At 61.6% G+C, this 12,717-nt stretch overlaps 1 protein-coding gene across 1 annotated transcript in view; it reads left to right on the forward strand.

Annotated features, from left to right (window-relative positions):
• Positions 1-3,005: 3,005 nt before the first annotated feature.
• CCDC88B (coiled-coil domain containing 88B) overlaps positions 3,006-12,717 on the forward strand; it is a 16,436-nt gene continuing 6,724 nt past the window's right edge. The window contains exons 1-15 of the mRNA XM_040638773.1: positions 3,006-3,921; positions 4,076-4,187; positions 4,279-4,348; positions 4,425-4,483; positions 4,573-4,656; positions 4,753-4,896; positions 5,109-5,254; positions 5,380-5,461; positions 5,615-5,773; positions 6,340-6,486; positions 6,666-6,774; positions 6,974-7,110; positions 7,194-8,324; positions 11,784-11,911; positions 11,988-12,105. Coding sequence (XP_040494707.1) covers positions 3,605-3,921; positions 4,076-4,187; positions 4,279-4,348; positions 4,425-4,483; positions 4,573-4,656; positions 4,753-4,896; positions 5,109-5,254; positions 5,380-5,461; positions 5,615-5,773; positions 6,340-6,486; positions 6,666-6,774; positions 6,974-7,110; positions 7,194-8,324; positions 11,784-11,911; positions 11,988-12,105 — 2,943 coding nt within the window. The 5' untranslated portion in view covers positions 3,006-3,604. The remainder of the gene's footprint in view (positions 3,922-4,075; positions 4,188-4,278; positions 4,349-4,424; positions 4,484-4,572; positions 4,657-4,752; positions 4,897-5,108; positions 5,255-5,379; positions 5,462-5,614; positions 5,774-6,339; positions 6,487-6,665; positions 6,775-6,973; positions 7,111-7,193; positions 8,325-11,783; positions 11,912-11,987; positions 12,106-12,717) is intronic.

Genomic DNA, 12,717 nt, shown 5'->3' on the forward strand with positions numbered 1-12,717 from the left:
AAGCGGGGGTTGGGAGTGATGAGGGGGAGACTTGATTTCTTCTCTATACCCTTATGCACTTTCTTTTTTCAAGATTTTCTTTCTTTCTTTCTTTCTTTCTTTCTTTCTTTCTTTCTTTCTTTCTTTCTCTTTCTTTCTTTCTTTCTTTCCCTCTCTCTCTCTCTCTTTCTTTCTTTCTCTTTCTTTCTTTCTTTCTTTCTTTCGAGAGTGAGAGAGCTGGGGGAGGGGCAGCGGGAGAGGGAGACAAAGAATCCTCAAGCCGACTCCCCACTGAGCAGGGAGCCTGATGCAGGGCTCTGATCCCAGGACCCTGAGATCACGACCTGAGCCGAAGTCAAGAGTCCAGTGCTCAACCGACTGAGCCCCCCGGGCACCCCCACCCGTCTGTACTCTTGACATTTTTGACCACGTGTCTGGAAACAATTTGCAAGGGCAAATCTAGCCCCAGGCAAGGGACCCGTGCTAGACTCTGACGAACATGTCTCAACGGCTAATTGAGCCTTGAAACCCCGGGATCTCTCTGTCCTCTGCTGAGGAGGCCTGGCCCTCTCTTCCACTCTCCCCGCGGCCTCCCTGGGCCTGACTCAGCCGAAGCAAGTCAGAGAAGCAGGTTGGGGTGCAGCCAGGCGTGTGTGGGGGGACGGATGTGAAAGCAATTGGCGACACAGCCCCTGCCACTGAGGCTTGAGGAAGGGTGTGCCTGGGAGATGTTGAGCAAGGCAGGGGCCCTGCCAAGGGATGAGGCCCAGTCACCGCACTTGGCTAACCCCGAGCAGGCCGTCTGGGAGGACTTCCTGGGCTGGAATCCTTGGGGAGGTGCAAACAGAAGTTAAGATCCACTGGGGATCAAATCTGGATGGACCCTTGATATTATTACTACTAAAGATAACAACCACACCGGGGACCATTTAATGCACACTTCAGCAGGGCCCCAGCTTCTGGAATCCTCATAACAACGCTCTGAGCGGATTATCTGCATTTCCACGCGCGTCTCAGGAGGGCTGAACAATGACTGTGATCTTCCGCGAGCAGCCCTGGACGCCTTCCCATCGCCTGGTGAGACCGGCTCGCCGTGGCCATGAGCTCCTTGCTCCTTACACACTGGCCCTGCTGCCTTCCTACACTTGGTCCTACTGAAGAGCTGTGTGACTTCGGGCAAGTTAGTCGCCTCTCTGAGTCTCGGTTTCCTCCCGTGTGAATTGGAGACTCTTAGTCCTTGCGTCACATTTTCGTCCAACACAAATAAGTCAATTAGTGTAAAGTACTTTAAAAAAAAAAAGACTTTATTCATTTGACACACACAGAGAGAGAGAGAGCACAAGCAGGGGGAGAGGCAGGCAGAGGGAGAGGGAGAAGCAGGCTCCCCGCTGAGCAGAGAGCCCGATGAGGGGCTCGATCCCAGGACCCCGGGATCATGACCTGAGCCAAAACCAAGAGTCTGATGCTGAACTGACTGCGCCCCCAGGCACCCAAGCGTGGAGTTCTTATAACCACGACAGGCTCCTGGTAAGCCTGTTGGCCGTGGCTGTTGTTACTCCATATCTCATCAAATCTACGGTGTCATCCATTGTAAAAGATGCCACTCAGGGAAAAGAAGAATGCTGCCAGTCGACTATGTCCCAAGTCTCTTTCATCACTAGAACCTTCATCTGATACTTCCCGAAGGAGCTCTTCTCGACTTAGACGGAGATTCTCATCATCTATAATTCTGAGGCACACATAAAAAGGAAAATAGAAGCAAAATAAATTGTTTTACGGCATTTGGAAAACTCCTTCCCACTTAGAGTCGACGGAGGCGTGATGACTGTGTGTTTCGCCACCACCTCCTGCCGCGAGCCATGGTGAGTGCTGGAGTGCAGCCCCCCTCAACTCTCCGTAAGACAGCCCTGAAACCAACTGCGGCAGGAGCTGTCTCCAGCCAGCTTCGCCATGGACTTCTGCTCGGGGAGGGTACTGACAAGTCCGGTTCTCTTCCCCGGGGGCTCGCACCCTTTGAGTCCCGGGGTTAAGGGAGTGCTCGCTCAGCTCTTGCCTCTGGGGCTTCCTTCCAAGTTGCTGACGCCCTTTCTGCAGGGTTTGCTGCTTCTCAAGTGTGGGCACGTGCAGGCAATGACGGCTGTGTCAGGACTGCCGCCAGCCAGAAAGCGACTCTACCATGTAACCCGACTTGGGAGATTCAGATGGGAGAAAGTGTCTCGGAATCCATGACACACGAATCATCTCCGAACTTTGCGCTGGGCGTGGGGGAGGGGGCCTTCCAGCCACCACAGAACCCTTGCACATTCTGTTCCTGCTCTCTTCCTTCTTCCCGTCTTTGCCTTCTTCACCCACTCATTCCCCATGTCAGCTTCCTCGTGTAGCCCCCTCTAGGATGCCTTCCCTGACCATCCCAGGGAGTCAGTCCCTTTACTGTCCATGCACATAGTACAGCTGCAATGTTACATTTTGAGCACGTGTGTGATTTTGGGGGGGCGGCCATCTCCCCGGTGTACTGAGGCCTGTGGGTGCAGGGACTAGCTGGCTTTCACTACATTCCTGTATCGAGCTGTGCCTGGCAAGGCGCCAGTGGATGAAAGAATGAACGGAGGCCCCACAGTGCACCGTGGGGGAACTGGGAGGTCCTCCTGGCCTGTCTACGAGACATGCTGCAGGCCTCTGCACTATGGGGGGAGGTAGGGTGGGGGTGAGGAGGAGACAGGCTGCCGTCTCTGCACTACACAGCTTCCCTCAGAGGCCGGAGTCCAAGTCGCTTCTTGTACGGACGGGAAATTGAGGCCTGTGAGGTCACATGCCCGTGGCCCAGACGTCCTGTCTCAGTCCGATTCTGCAGAGAGAATGGGGGAGGGTGGGGCGGAGGAGGGGGGCTCACTCCTGCCTGGGGTTCAGAGAAGATTTGACACAGGCTTCCCAGGTTGGGAGCGTAGCTTGGGTGAGTTCGAGAAACACCGAGGGGGAAGCGAAGCCTGGCAAAGCGGAAGAGGCAGGTGTGGACACCCAGACTCACCACACTAGGCCCGGAGTCCTTGCAGAGGCCCTGGAAGATGGGAGGCCAAGGTCCCCTCCTCTAGTTTCAAGTTTCCAGAGGGGTAGAGGACTCACCCGCCATGGTCCCCTGTGCCAGGAGAGCTGTGGGCAGGCGTTGCTCCCGGATGGCCCTGACCCCACCTTCCCCTGCTAGCCTCTGTGCCAGCTCCGCGGCTCTGCGGAGATGCTGAGAGGATGTGGGGTGGTGAGGTGGGGGCTGAGGCAGGACTCGGGGGTGCAGAGGCCCGCCTGCTCCCGGAAGAAGGAAGCTGCTCAGGGTGTCTGTGGCTGGGCCCCGGGATCCCCGACCAGGGGAACTTCCTCTTCCTCTCAGGGCAGGTGTAGCTGCCGCAGCGGGACCCACACCCTGGCCCTGTCATGGATGGGGGCAAGGGGCCCAGACTCAAAGACTTCCTGAGTGGGAGCCTGGCCACCTGGGTGAGGGGGCAGGTGGGAGGGGTCTGGGAAAGGGAAGTGAGTAGCAGGGAGGGCCTGGTGCTGCTGGGTTTGGAGGAGGGTCAGGCAGAGCCGGGGTGGGGGGGTTTGGGGGGGTTGGTGCTGAGGGCAGGGGCAGGCACAGATGTGGGGCTGGAGGAGTCTAGACCCAGGGGCCAGGGGCGTTCAGGGAAGAGGTGAGGAGAAGGCTGCGTGGGCTCAGGAGGCAGGTCCGAGGGGCTCGGGGTGGGGGTGGGGGGTCACTCTGCTGGTAGGGGAGATCCTAACCGGCTGGCTGACCTGTCTCCACTGGGCACAGGCGCTGGGACTGGCCGGCCTGGTGGGAGAGGCGGAGGAGCCGGAGGGGGAAGAGGAGGAGGAAGGAGAGGGGCCCCTTTGCCCGGAGAAGAAGTTCCTGCATCTCAGCAATGGGGCCCTTCTCCTCCGGGTGCTGGGCATCATGTAAGAAGCCACCGGCCAGCCTCGGAGTGGGAGAGGTGGCCCCTCCCACCCCAGGCTGCTGGGAGGAGCCTGAAGGCTGGTGGGTGGAGCTCGGTTGGGGGAGGTGGGGCCTTGATTGTCCACCCCCCGACCACCTAGCTCCCTGTGCCCACAGAGCTCCTAGTTCTCGAGGGGGACCTCGGGTGGTTGGGGGCCGTGACGGTCCTGCATCCCGGCGGGTGTGGAACCTGAACCACCTGTGGGGCAGGCTGAGGGACTTCTACCAGGTGAGGGGTTGGGAAGCGGAGGCTGAGCCTGGGAGGCCCCCATGGGAAGGCCCCTCTCCTGTGTCCTATGTCCTGTCTCCTCTGCCCCCAGGAGGAGCTGCAGCTGCTCATCCTGTCGCCACCCCCAGACCTCCAGACGTTGGGGTTTGACCCCTTCTCAGGTGCTCTCTCCTACCACCCCTTCCTGCTGCTATCTCCTCGCCCCACCCCTAACTGTCTGTGGCTTGTGCCCTGTAGAGGAGGCCGTGGAGGAGTTGGAAGGCATCCTTCGGCTGCTGCTGGGGGCGTCAGTGCAGGTGAGCAGGGCAGGGCAGGGCAGGGTCCAGCTTCGGAGGAAGACGTGGGGGGCTGCCCATGCCAGCATTTCCGGCCTGTCTCCCTGCAGTGTGAGCACCGGGAACTCTTCATCCGACACATCCAGGGCCTCAGTCTGGAGGTCCAGAGCGAGCTGGCTGCTGCTATCCAGGAGGTACTTGGCAGGTCCACAGCCTGGGACCGGCACTGCCACCTGGGGGCGCCCTGCTCCTCACCTTCCCCGGCTGAACGGCCCTCCCTACTTGCCCAGGTGACCCAGCCTGGGGCAGGTGTGGTGCTGGCGCTGGCTGGGCCCGATCCTGGGGAGCTGGAGCCCCCAGAACTGGAGACGATGTCCCGGAGCCTGCTAGGGACTTTGCTAAGGCTGGCCCGGGAGCGTGATATGGGGGCCCAGGTAGGAGGCATTGTGACCCAGGTGGAGGAATGGGAGGACTGTGGGAACCCAGATATGTGTGTGTGGGGGGGGGAGTGGGGATTGGGGCCCACATTTGTGGGGCTGGGGTTGAGGGTCTTGGACCAGCAGAGCTACAAGAGCCAGAGATGGCTTGTGGTGACTGGGGGGCACGGGATGGGGTACTTCTGGCTTCTGACCCCGGCTTCCCACAGCGGCTGGCTGAACTGCTGCTGGAGAGAGAGCCGGCCCCCTTGTTACCAGAGGCTCCGGCTAGGATTCCCCCAGAGGGCCCCTCACACCACCTGGCCCTGCAGCTGGCTAACAGCAAGGCCCAGCTGCGGCGCCTGAGGCAGGAGCTGTGAGTACCCCGGTCTGGGAAGTGCGCCTGGCGGGAGAGGGGCCGATTAGACGTGGATGGAGACGGGTGGGATCAGGCCTGGGGGTTCTGGGTTCCCACACCCCTCCAGCGTCCCTCTTCTCTAGGGAGGAGAAGGCCGAGCTGCTGCTAGACTCCCAGGCGGAGGTTCAGGGCTTGGAGGTCGAAATCCGACGGCTCCGCCAGGAGGTGCGCTCAGATGCTCCCCGCCGCTGTCGCATTCCCTAGCCCTCTCCCCCACGCCTCCTCTGTCCCATCGCCTGCCGCCACCCGGGCTCCTTCCCCTCCCTAATCCCTCTGGCCCGCGGCTGCCGGTCCCCAGCTCCGCACCGTCTGGCTCAGGCCCAGGCGCTGTCGGGACAGGCCAAGCGGTCCGAGCTGTACCGCGAGGAGGTAGAGGCGCTGCGGGAGCGGGCCGGTCGCCTGCCCCGCCTGCAGGAGGAGCTGCGACGCTGTCGCGAGCGGCTACAGGCGGCAGACGCTTGCAAAAGCCAGCTGGAGGTGAGGCGGGAGGCGGGGCCTGGAGGGGGCGGAGCACGGGGCGGGGCCTGGAGGGGGTGCCTGCTGGGGATGGGATGGGCCGGGACGGGGAGCGAATTGGGGCCTGGAGAAGAGAGGGCGAGGTCTAACGGACGAAACAGTCGGGGCTAGGAAAAATGGGTGAGGTGGTGTCTGGGGAAAGGGCCTCTGGAGAATGGGGCAGATGGAGGGGAGAGGTGGGGGCGGTAGGTAAGGGGAGGTCCTGGAGAGGAGGGTGGGGCCGAGTGCAGGGGAGGAACTGTCTGGAGAGAGCCCTTCGCAGTGGAGCCTAGAGGGATGCCACCTTGGGAGGGAGTTCTTGGGGAGAAGGGGCGGGGCTTACCTAGGAGGGGGCGGGGCCAGGTGCTGTGGAAGTGGTACCTGGAGAGACCCTGGAGAAGGAGGAGTAGATAGGAGGGAGAGGCGGGGCCTGGAGAGCACCGGGGTGCAGGGGTGCAGGGTCAGATGGGGGAGGGAAGGCAGGGTCTGTGGCCGTGGAGTGCTTGGGGGCCGCATCCCATTAGCGGTGGTCTCTGCTCCCCCACCAGGAGGAACGGGTTCTGTCCGGGACTCTGGAAGCCTCGAAGGCGCTGCTGGAGGAGCAGCTGGAGGCCGCTCAAGAGCGCTGCGCCCGGCTGCATGAGACTCAGCGGGAGAATCTGCTGCTGCGGACCCGTCTGGGCGAGGCCCACGCGGTGAGAGTGCCCGAGCGACCCCCAGTCACTCTATCTGTGACCCCTGGCGACCCTAATGGTTCCCCAGAGTTTTCTAGTGGTCCCTGTGACCCCTGACTCCTTGTTTCCCCTAGTGATCTAGCCCACACTTTGGCCTGGCCAGGGTGGGGAAGGCGTGTCTGACCCTGCCCTTCCCCCAGGAGCTGGACACTCTGCGGCATCATGTGGACCAGCTGGCGGAGGAGAATGTGGCGCTGGAGCTGGAACTTCAGCGGAGCCTGGAGCCGCCCCCGGGCTCTCCAGGGGAGGGTGAGCAGAGCCCCCGTAGGTAGCGGGGCTGGGGATGTGGGGCTGGCTGCCTGTTTTCCTGCAGCTCTGGTGGGGATGGCTTCTGACTTCATTCTCTTCTCAAGGTGTTGGGGGGGGGCGTGTCCATGGGTGTTGGGGAGGAACCAGGGATCATGGTAAAGGGTAGGGAGGGGTCCTAACCTCCTCTTGCCTTTCCCAGCACCCGTGCCAGGAGCAACCCCCTCACTTCACGATGAAGTGAGAGAGGCAGAGGCTGGGCGGCTGCAGAACCTGGAGAGGGAGAATCAGGAGCTTCGGGCCCTGCTGCAGGGGCTCCGAGGGCAGCCTGAGGCCCAGGTGAGTCCCCTTCCCCAACCATCCTAGCGGGTCCTTTCTTGCTGCCTCCTGGGGGCTTGACCCTTCCTCTTATGTACCCTCAGCACCCCCTGCTGGAGGAGCAGAGCGAGGACTCCTTGGTTCCAGAGCTGGATGCGGCTCCCCAGGCTTGCTTGGCCTCAGCCCTGGGCCCCCAGGGTTTGGCTGGCCAGGTGGGGGATGAAGGCGCCCAGGCCTTGGACCTGGCTCCCCCGGGATCAGACTCGGCCCTTGAGAGATTAGCTGTGCGTCCCCAGTCTTCTGATTCAGACCCACAGGTGATAGAGAGGCCCCTCCAGATGGCTGTCACGGCCCCCCAGACCTCAGACTTGACCCTCCAGGAATCAGGCTGCCCTGTAGCAACACAGGGGTCCCTGGAGAAGGCTGGCTGTGGAGCCCTCCTCCAGACTCCCAGCTCTGTGGTCTCACCTCAAGGTCCAGGGGTGGAAATTCAGGCGGAGCTGTTAGGAGGAGAGATCGGAGAGTCAGGACCCAAAGCCCAGGTGCCGAGACAGGAGGGCCCTGCAAGCAAGCCTGGACCCTCAGAGCTCAGCCTCCATGCACAGCTGGAGGAGCAGGAGACCCCAGGCCAAGGGCTGGACCTACCCCACGGGCAGAGACAGGCCAGAGAACATGAACAGAAGCTGGAGGGGATGGCTGGGGACCCGGCCCAGCAAAATCCACAGCAGAAGTCGGAAGGGGCTCCGGAGGCCCAAACCTGGGAAGGGCCGATCCCAGGGGAGATCCTGGCTGGTGGTGGCCCAGAGCAGGAGGCCCTTAGGGAGGAGGTGGCACAGCTCAGGAGAGAGGCTGAGGCCCTTCGAGCAGAGCTAGAGGCCCAGACCCGGAGGCTGGAGGCCCGAGGCACAGAGGCTGCCCGCCTCTCGGAGGAGCTGGCTCAGGCACGGAAGGCAGAGACCGAGGCCCATCGGGAGGTGGAGGCCCAGGCCCGGGAGCAGGCTCGGCTGCGGGAGGCAGTGGAAGCAGCCGGCCGGGAGCTGGAGGCCGCGTCGCGGGAGCGGGAGGCCCTGGCAGAAGCGCTGGCGGCCATAGGCCGAGAGCGGAGGCAGTGGGAGCGCGAGGGGCCCCGACTGAGGGCCCGGGCTGAGACAGCGGAGGAGCGGCTGCAAGAGCTGGAGAGCGAGGGCCGCCGGCGCCTGCAGGAGGCTGAGACGGAGAGGCAGGCCCTCAGGGAGGTATGTCGGGGCTCGCAGCCCGGGGTAGGAAATGGGGTTCTGGGTCAGTTGCTGGGGTTTGGGTTATTAATTCTATCAGTGGCCCCAAAGTGCTCAGCACCTAACTGGGGCTGGAGAGAAAAAGGTGAAGGCCACCCCTGCCTCCCAATTTACGTGGCCGGGGACACAGGACAGATGTCCCCTACCTCTGGTGGGGTGGGCTATAGGAGGGGATAAGAGTATGGATATGCAACCAGACTGCCTGGGCGCCAATCCTGGCTCTCTGACTGTGGCGACTGACTCACCTCCACCCTATTCCTTCCTCCCTAAAATGGGGGTGCTCTTCATAGTTGTCTCAGTGGGTCTTTTGGAAGACCAAGGGAGATACTGTAACGAGCCTTGTTTATGCGGCAAAGACTCAAGACATGTTGATTACTTTTTAAAAAATGTTTATTTATATATCTTTATTTTTTTAGGGAGAGGGAGAGGGGCACGGGGAGAGGGAGAGAGTGAATCTCAAGCAGACTCCATGCCCAGAGTGGACCCCAACGCGGGGCTCCATCTCACGACCCTGAGATCGTGACCTGAGCCGAAATCAAGAGTTGGATGGTTAACTGACTGAGCCCCCCAGGCGCCCCAAGACATGTTGATTATTATTAATATTATTATTTTTAAGATTTAAAAATTTATTTTAGAGAGAAAAGGAGAGAGAGCAGGGGGAGGGGCTGAGGGAGAGGGAGACAAGTAGACTCCCTGCTGAGCAGAGACCCCCCCCCGACGTGGGGCTCGATCCAAGGACCCCAAGATTATGACCTGGGCTGAGTCAGACACTCAACCAGCTGAGCCACTCAGGTGCCCTAAGACATGTTGCAAAGGGTGTGGGAGGCCATGGGACAGGGATCTGGTGCCAGGGTGGGGGCAAGGAGGGTTTGGAGAGGGTGCTGAGGGGTGGTCAGATTCCACTAGGTGGGAAGGCCATTTCATTCAGAAGGAACGGCATGTGCAGAGACCTGAAGGCATTAACGATGCTTAGGGGTATGGCAGGTGCGGGGACAGGGCCAGAGAGACGTGTGGGCCAGCCCTGCTGGTGGCAGTACTCCATCCCAAGGCAGGGAAAGCCACCCGAGCGTGTGGGCAAACCTATGTGAGGCTGGGTTTGAGGAGGGTCCCCTTGGTGTGCAGGGGAGCCTGCGGCCATCAGGAGACAGGTGAGGCCGCCTGGGGCTGGGACGGGGGATGGAGGAGAGAGACCTGGAAACCCCTTCATTCCTGTGCTCATCTGTACCAGGCAGCCAGTACGCCGGTGCTGGTGGAGGCTTTCAGGGTCTGGGGTGGAGACGGGACTGTGCGGGGAGCTGTGGGAGTCCAGGAAGCATAGTGGACTCAGGCTGGGTAATGTCAGGGAATGCTTCCCGGAGGAGGAGAGGGAACGGCAGTGGGCCAGGACGAGGCACAGGTGCTACTGTGTGTGTGTGGGCTGAGATGGGAAGTGGAGGGAGGGTAGGCGGGGAATTCAGTAGCAGGTTCCGTCTGGGCCGGGCCTCATCTTCCTTTCAAGCTGAGGAAGGAGTTGTGGTGGTCTTGGGAAGGAAATGACCTCAGTGAACTTTACGGAAGAGCAATGACCTTTAAACCCAGCGGGGCGTGGACTGGGAGCACAGTTGTCAGGTACTCACGTTGGAGGAGGCTAGGAGGCAGTGGGAAGGATGTTCAGGCCTGGGGGCTCGTGCTGCTGGGGGAGAGTGTGCTGCAGACGACAGACGAGGAATCGAATCTTCCAGCTGAGCAGTTTCCAGTCTCATCCCTACTGTCCCGACGAGAACACTGAGATTCAGAGAGGAGGAGTAACTTGCTGAGAGGCCCCTCGGGCGGAGAGGAGTGGGAACACACTGTCGGGTTGACCCGGGGTTAGGCATCGGGCAGGGCGGGCCTGGGGAGTGGGAGAATGAGGGTGTGTGGGGGGAAGGTAAGGCCGAGAGGCCATCTCTGGGGTTCACTCTGAGGATGTGACTGAGATGCTGTCAGGCAGGCCTGGCTTCTAGCCCAGATCCCTTGCTTACGGGCTGTGCGGTTAGGGGCGAGTTCCTTCACCTGTGTCGTCTCCTGGAAAACTGGAATAGGAATGACCTGCCTTTCAGGGTCCTGTAAGACGGTGACTGTAGAGAGCTGGGGGCGGCCGGGGATGGCAAAGCCAGCAGGTGCGCATGGCAGGTGAGGGTAGGGGGAGGTGTGGGTGAGGGTTGGGTGTGCTCTGAGGACTGAGCAGGTGGAAGAGCCTGAGGACAAAGGGGAATTTTGTGAGATTTCCTGGGCAGAGAAGTTCCTGGTGATGACGGGGTGTGGTGTAGGAGGACGTGGCTAGCCTGGGGAAGTCAGGGAACCCAGGCCAGGTGGCTTGTCCCTGTGGGCTGGGTGGAGGGCAGGAGGTGCAGTGGGGGCGGGGCACGGCACTGAGGGCCGTGGCCAGGGCCTGGAGGGGGCCAGTTCAGGGGTCTGGCCGGAGGTTCAAGTCCCTTCATCTGTACCACTGTTCTTCCTACCCTTAGCCCTTGGGCTGTCATGGAGGCGGGCCAATGAGCAGCACGGCCTCATGGGACTTGTAGTTTTTCAGTGAGAGGCAGTGGCCAAAGGGGGTCCAGAAGTACAGTGTACAGTGGCCCCCCGGGGAGACTCGGTGGGGTTGTAAAGTTGGGAAGATCAGAGCAGAGGCCGTAGACTTGGTGACCAGAGAAAGCCTTTGGTAGGCAGCTGCTCCGAGCCGGCCCTTCCTTGCGGTTTCATCTTGCCAGGTCCCCCGCACTTCAGAATGGTTTGGCCTGTCTCCTTCTGTGGCCCACTCTGCCCCCTTCTGCAATGGTGTGGCCCAACCGCCACAGGATGCCTGGCCTGGCTGGGCCTGGCCCCCCCGCAGCATCTCTCCCCACCCCCCAGCCCCCACTGTGGTTGGGCCTGACAGTCACCAAGTTCCTGTCCTCTGTCCCCATCCCCCTGTGGCTGAGGGCGCTCTTCAGATCTGCCTCTTCCAAGCCCTTCTTTCCCTCATGTGGCCAGCATGGCCTCAGCACGTAGGGCACGTCTAGCTGCCACTGGGCACACGAGAAACCGTGGGCTCAGAGAGGTAAAGACACTTGCCTGGCGAGTGTCTCTGACTCTTGGGCCAGGGGCCTCCCTCCCCCACTGCCAGGCTTACGATCCCAGCTCTTTCGTTGTCACTCTGGAAGGCGGCCAGGCTTTGCTCCCATTTTACAGATGGGGGAGTAGAAACCCAAAGGGTTAAAGGTCTTTGCCCAGGGTGGGGCACCTGGCTCGATCCATCAGTAGAGCCCATGACTCTTGATCTCTGGGTCGGGAGAATCTACTTAAAAAAAAAAAAAAGATATTTGCGCAGGGTGACAGAGAAAGGACAGAAGGTATCTGCCCCCCCCCCCCCCAGGAGGGTGCTCTTCCCTCCTGGCTCTGAGCCTCTGTGCCTGCCCTCAGGAGCTCGAGAAGGCCGTGGTGCGGGGCCGGGAGCTGGGGGCGCGGCTGGAGCACCTGCAGCGGGAGCTGAAGCAGGCCGCCACAGAACGCCAGGAATTTCTGCGGGAGCAAGAGTTCCAGCACCAGAGGTGGGGGTGTCGCCCCAGGGTTGGGGGGGGCAGCCAGGGCTTGGGGAGGTGTCGGTGCCACGGCTTCTCCTGGCAGGTACCAGGGCCTGGAGCAGCGGCTGGAAGCCGAGCTGCAGGCAGCAGCCACCAGCAAGGAGGAGGCCCTGAGGGAACTCAAGACCAGGGCTCTGCAGCTGGAAGAGGAGCTGGTCCAGGTAAGCCTGCGGCCCCGGGTGCTGGGAGCCTCGTCTCACCTGGCCCTCCATGCTGCCTGCCGACAGACAGACAGACAGACGGACATCCGGGGCTGCCAGCACTCCTGTCCCTCCAGCCCCGCACTGGGCCTGCCCCTTGATTTTTGCCCAGTCACTTGCCTTGTGCCGCATTTGGGGGCCTATTGGGGAGTGCCCTGTGCTGGGGCTCAGGTGGACTCTGCCCAGGCCCTGTCGTCTCCTGGGGGCCCTTGTTTCCCTCATTCCTCCAATGGACAGGCCCCTGCGGCTCTGCTCTGAGGTGACGACGGTGTTTCTCCGGCCTCACCGCTTCCGAGTGAGCTCGCTTACTGTCCTTGTTCTTGGCCGGCCACTGTTTCTGGGGCTCCCGGCCCCAGGCTCAGCTCTGGGGTGTGCTGGGGCCCAAGACCAGGCAGGGACACAGGCCACCAGAACCTGGGGTGTCAGGGGACAGCAGGCACCCAGCAGAGCCCCTAGCGGGCACACGGGGACACGTAGGCTTGGTCGGGAGAGGGGGAAGTGGTGTTGAAGCTGGGCCAGAGGAGGAGCAGGGTGGAGAGAGCAGCGGCAGAGCTGAGCGTGGAGCAGGGCAGA

Source organism: Ursus maritimus, unplaced genomic scaffold (assembly GCF_017311325.1).
Source record: "Ursus maritimus isolate PB19 unplaced genomic scaffold, ASM1731132v1 scaffold_23, whole genome shotgun sequence".
Taxonomy (NCBI): Eukaryota; Metazoa; Chordata; class Mammalia; order Carnivora; family Ursidae; genus Ursus; species Ursus maritimus.